Here is a 3,638-nt window from a genome sequence, read left to right as displayed (position 1 = left end):
GGGGCGGACGGCGGCTTCCCTGACGAAGACGTGGGTGGTGGAGGATAGGCCGGGAGGCATGAAGGTTGTTGACCTGTCGGTATGCGTCCGCTGGCAGGGGGCGAACTTCCCGACGATGTCGCGGAGCCTCTGGACTGATGGGTTGTGACGATCTCCCATGACGAGTTCGCCCGGGATTACGAGGGGCTCCCCGTAGATTTTCTCTGCTGCGGATGGGTTGCCGTTGGCTCTGGGGGTGGTTCTCAGTCCGAGGAGGACCCAAGGCAGCTGGTACTTTTAATCCTCAGTGGTGCGGCGGGCCATGAGGGACGCCTTCAGGGACCTGTGGAATCTCTCCACCAATCCGTTGGCTGCAGGGTTGTAGGCGGTGGTGGTGAGGTGAGATGTCCCCAGCAGGCGTGCCAGGGTGGACCACAGCTCGGACAGGAAAGCCGGGCCCCTATCGGTGGTTATGTGGTCCAGGACACCGAACCGGCTGATCCAGCTGGAGAGGAGGGCCTCGGCGCAAGCACTGGTGGTGGCTTCCTGCATGGGCGTCGCTTCAGGCCACCTGGTTGAGCGGTCGACGATCATCAGGAGGTATCTGGCCCCGCCTGATGGGCGAAGGGGGCCTACGATGTCTATGTGTATGCGTCCAAACCGCCTCCCCGGCTGGGTAAACTCGCCTACCCCTGTCTCGGTGTGACGTTCTATCTTGCTGGTTTGGCAGCGGATGCACTGTCTCGCCCAGGCCGTCGCGTCATTCCGCATCCCGTGCCAGACAAACTTCTCTGCCAGCAGCTTGGCCGTCGTCCTGCCGGAGGGGTGGGGCAGCCCGTGGATGACATAGAACACCAGACAGCAGCGGGAGGCGGGCACCAGCGGGTGAGGCTGGCCGGTGCTTACGTCACACAGCAGTTTTGGTCCCCCAGGGGCGAGGGTCACGTCCTTCCACTTGAGGGACGTGATGGCAGTGCGGTAGACTGGAGCCTCTGGGTCGGTGGTCTGCTCCTGGGCAAGGTCCTCGTTGATCCTGAGCTGCACTGCATTGAGCTCGATTCTGGAGAGGGTGTCTGCTACAGGGTTCTTCCTGCTGGGGAGGTACTTGATTGAGCATGTGAACTCCACGATGGCCGCGAGATGCCGCTGCTGCCTGGAAGACCATGCGTCCCCCTGCTTTGTGAAGGCATAGACCACCGGCTGGTGGTCCGTCCAGATTGTGAAGGGCGTACCCTCCAGGAGGAACTTGAAGTGACGTACCGCCCGATACACTGCACAGAGTTCCCTGTCGAAGGTGCTGTAGTGGGCCTCCGTGGGGCTGAACTTTTTGCTGAAGAAGGCGATGGGCTGGGGGGCACCGGCGATGATCTGCTCCAGGACAGCCCCACAGGCGACGTTGCTGGTGTCCGTCATCAACTGGAGGGGGGCGTTGGGGTCCTGGTGGACCAAGGTAGTTGCCTCGGCGACGGTGGCCGGTCCCCAAATTAAGGATTTCGGTTGGCCCTTCAGGACCTCTGTCAGTGGGGCCATGGTGTGTGCGACCCTGGGGATGAACCTCCTGTAGTAGTTGACCATCCGGAGGAATTCCTGTACGGCCTTGACGGAGGTAGGGGTAGGGAACCTGGTGATGGCTGCGACCTTTGATGTGAGTGGACGGACGCCCTCCGGGAATACCTCGTGGCCCAGGAAGTCAGCTTTTTCGACGCCGAAGGTGCATTTGTCAAACCTGACGACGAAGCCGCCTGCAGGACCATCCGTATGTGTCGCAGGTGCTCTTTGGGAGATCTGGAACGAATTAGAATATCGTCCACGTAGCAGATGCAGAAGTTCAGGTTCCCCAGGATGCTGTCCACCAGCCTCTGGAAGGTTGCCCCCACGTTCATCAGGCCAAAAGTGGAGAAGGCAAAGACTTGGGACCCGAAGGGCGTGATGATGGCAGTTTTGGGGATATCCTCTGGAGCAACTGGTACCTGGAAGTAAAATTTCAAAAGGTCTAATTTAGAGAATATTTTGGCCCAGTGAAAAGAAGCCGTAAGATCTTGCATGTTTGGTAGAGGGTAATGATCAGGGGTGCTGCAGGGTCTCCAGGAGCCATCCGGTTTCTGCGCCATGTGGGGAGGGGGGGGGGGAGGCCCACGAGCTGGAGGCCTTCGTGCATATGCCCATCCTCTCCATCTCAGCGAAAGCATCCCTGGCCTCCTGAAGGCACCGAGGGGGAAGCCTTCGGAACTTTGCGTGTGTTGGGGGTCCCTTCGTCTTAATGTGGTGGTAGATTCTGTACTTTGCCGGGGCCCCGGGTATCTGGTGCAGCTTGGGCTTGAAAACGTCGCAGAACTCCTTTAGCAGCTGGGCGTACTGGTGTGGGGTGGCGGAGCAGATGGTAGGCACGCTGGGTCCCGGTGCCAGGTGGAGGGACTGGCAGGAGTCAGTGTCTAGGAGGTGCTTGCGACCGACGCCGACTGCCAGCCCGAAGTGGGCGAGGAAATTCGCGCCCAAGAGTGGGGTCCTTACGTCCACGACGATGAATTTCCACTTATATCTCTGGCCAAGGATAGAGATCGACAGGAGCCTAGTGCTGTAGGAGAGGATTGGGGACCCGTTGGCAGCCGTCATGAAAGCAGCTGGGTCTGGCGGGTGTCTGCGGTCCTCCCTGGATGGTGGAAACACTGATCGAACGGCCCCAGTGTCGACCAACCCTAATGGTTTTGGGCTCCTGGGTTCCTCTGCTGCCACGGCGGCCTGTTCTGTTGGTTGCCGCCTCCCCCGTTTTTTGGATGGGGGGTTGGCAGTTCCGGGCATCCTTGCCATACCGCTGGTGGTAGTAGCAAGGCCCTGGTGGGTTTTTCTTGTAGTGGTACGCTGGCCGTGGGTGTGGGGATGCCCGCTTCGCTGCCCTTGCGGAGTCGGTCAGCCGCTGCGCCGTCCTGGTCAGGTCCTCGAGCGGCATGGTGTAAGGGTCGAGGATCTGGGTTCGGACCTCCGGGAGGAGCTGACGGAGGAGGATCTCCCTCGATAGGCTAATCCTCGACTGCCCACCGCTGCAGAACATCCTGGAGACTTGGGGCGTGATCCAGGACCTCCTCACCGGGAAGGGTGAGGAGGTCCTGGATCACGCCCCAAGTATCCAGGATGTTCTGGTCATGCCACGGGTTGTTGACGAGGTCAAGGGCGCGGGCGGCCCTCTTGGAGACCAGCAGGGAGCAGGTCTCGACGAGAGAGGTTTTTTAGATGCTGGTAGGTGACGGGGCATGCGGCAGACACCCAGGGGACAAGCTCTCTGTAGACCTCCTCCGGTAGGGTGTTGATCACGGCGTCGGCTTGCAGCACCTCGTCAGTGAGTCCCGCCAGTCTGAACTGTCCCTCAACCCTGTAGAGCCATGATGATGGGTTGCTGTGCGTGAAGGGTGGCAGCTTTATGGTGAGGGCAGATTTAGTCCGCTCCGCCAGGATGGGCAGCGAGTGGGGCCCGGGTAGCGGCATGGAGGAGTGTGTGATTCTTGGCATGGGGGAGGGCGCGAGTGGGATGTGAGCGAGGTAGATGTCTGAGTCCACGAAGTTCGCGGTTAACTGTGCGTGGGAGGGAATGTCGGCGTCCATACTCACTCTTGCCCCCTTAAATGGAGTGGGGTACTCACGTCAATACGGTATGCACTTGGGAG

General features: G+C 60.3%; 1 protein-coding gene across 1 annotated transcript; it reads right to left on the bottom strand.

Annotated features, from left to right (window-relative positions):
- Nucleotides 1-276: 276 nt before the first annotated feature.
- On the bottom strand, nt 277-2,778 carry LOC136832321 (uncharacterized). The gene is made up of 5 exons (XM_067093228.1): nt 2,491-2,778; nt 1,706-1,949; nt 1,250-1,493; nt 641-1,069; nt 277-484 (listed from the first exon to the last, which is right to left on the bottom strand). The coding sequence occupies exons 1-5, from the start codon at nt 2,776-2,778 to the stop codon at nt 277-279; spliced, it is 1,413 nt and encodes a 470-aa protein (XP_066949329.1).
- Nucleotides 2,779-3,638: the final 860 nt, after the last annotated feature.

The sequence above is a fragment of the Macrobrachium rosenbergii genome, chromosome 49 (assembly GCF_040412425.1).
Source record: "Macrobrachium rosenbergii isolate ZJJX-2024 chromosome 49, ASM4041242v1, whole genome shotgun sequence".
Lineage (NCBI taxonomy): Eukaryota > Metazoa > Arthropoda > Malacostraca > Decapoda > Palaemonidae > Macrobrachium > Macrobrachium rosenbergii.
The sequence above is the reverse complement of the archived record's forward strand: the minus strand, read 5'-3'. Positions and strand labels throughout refer to the sequence as shown.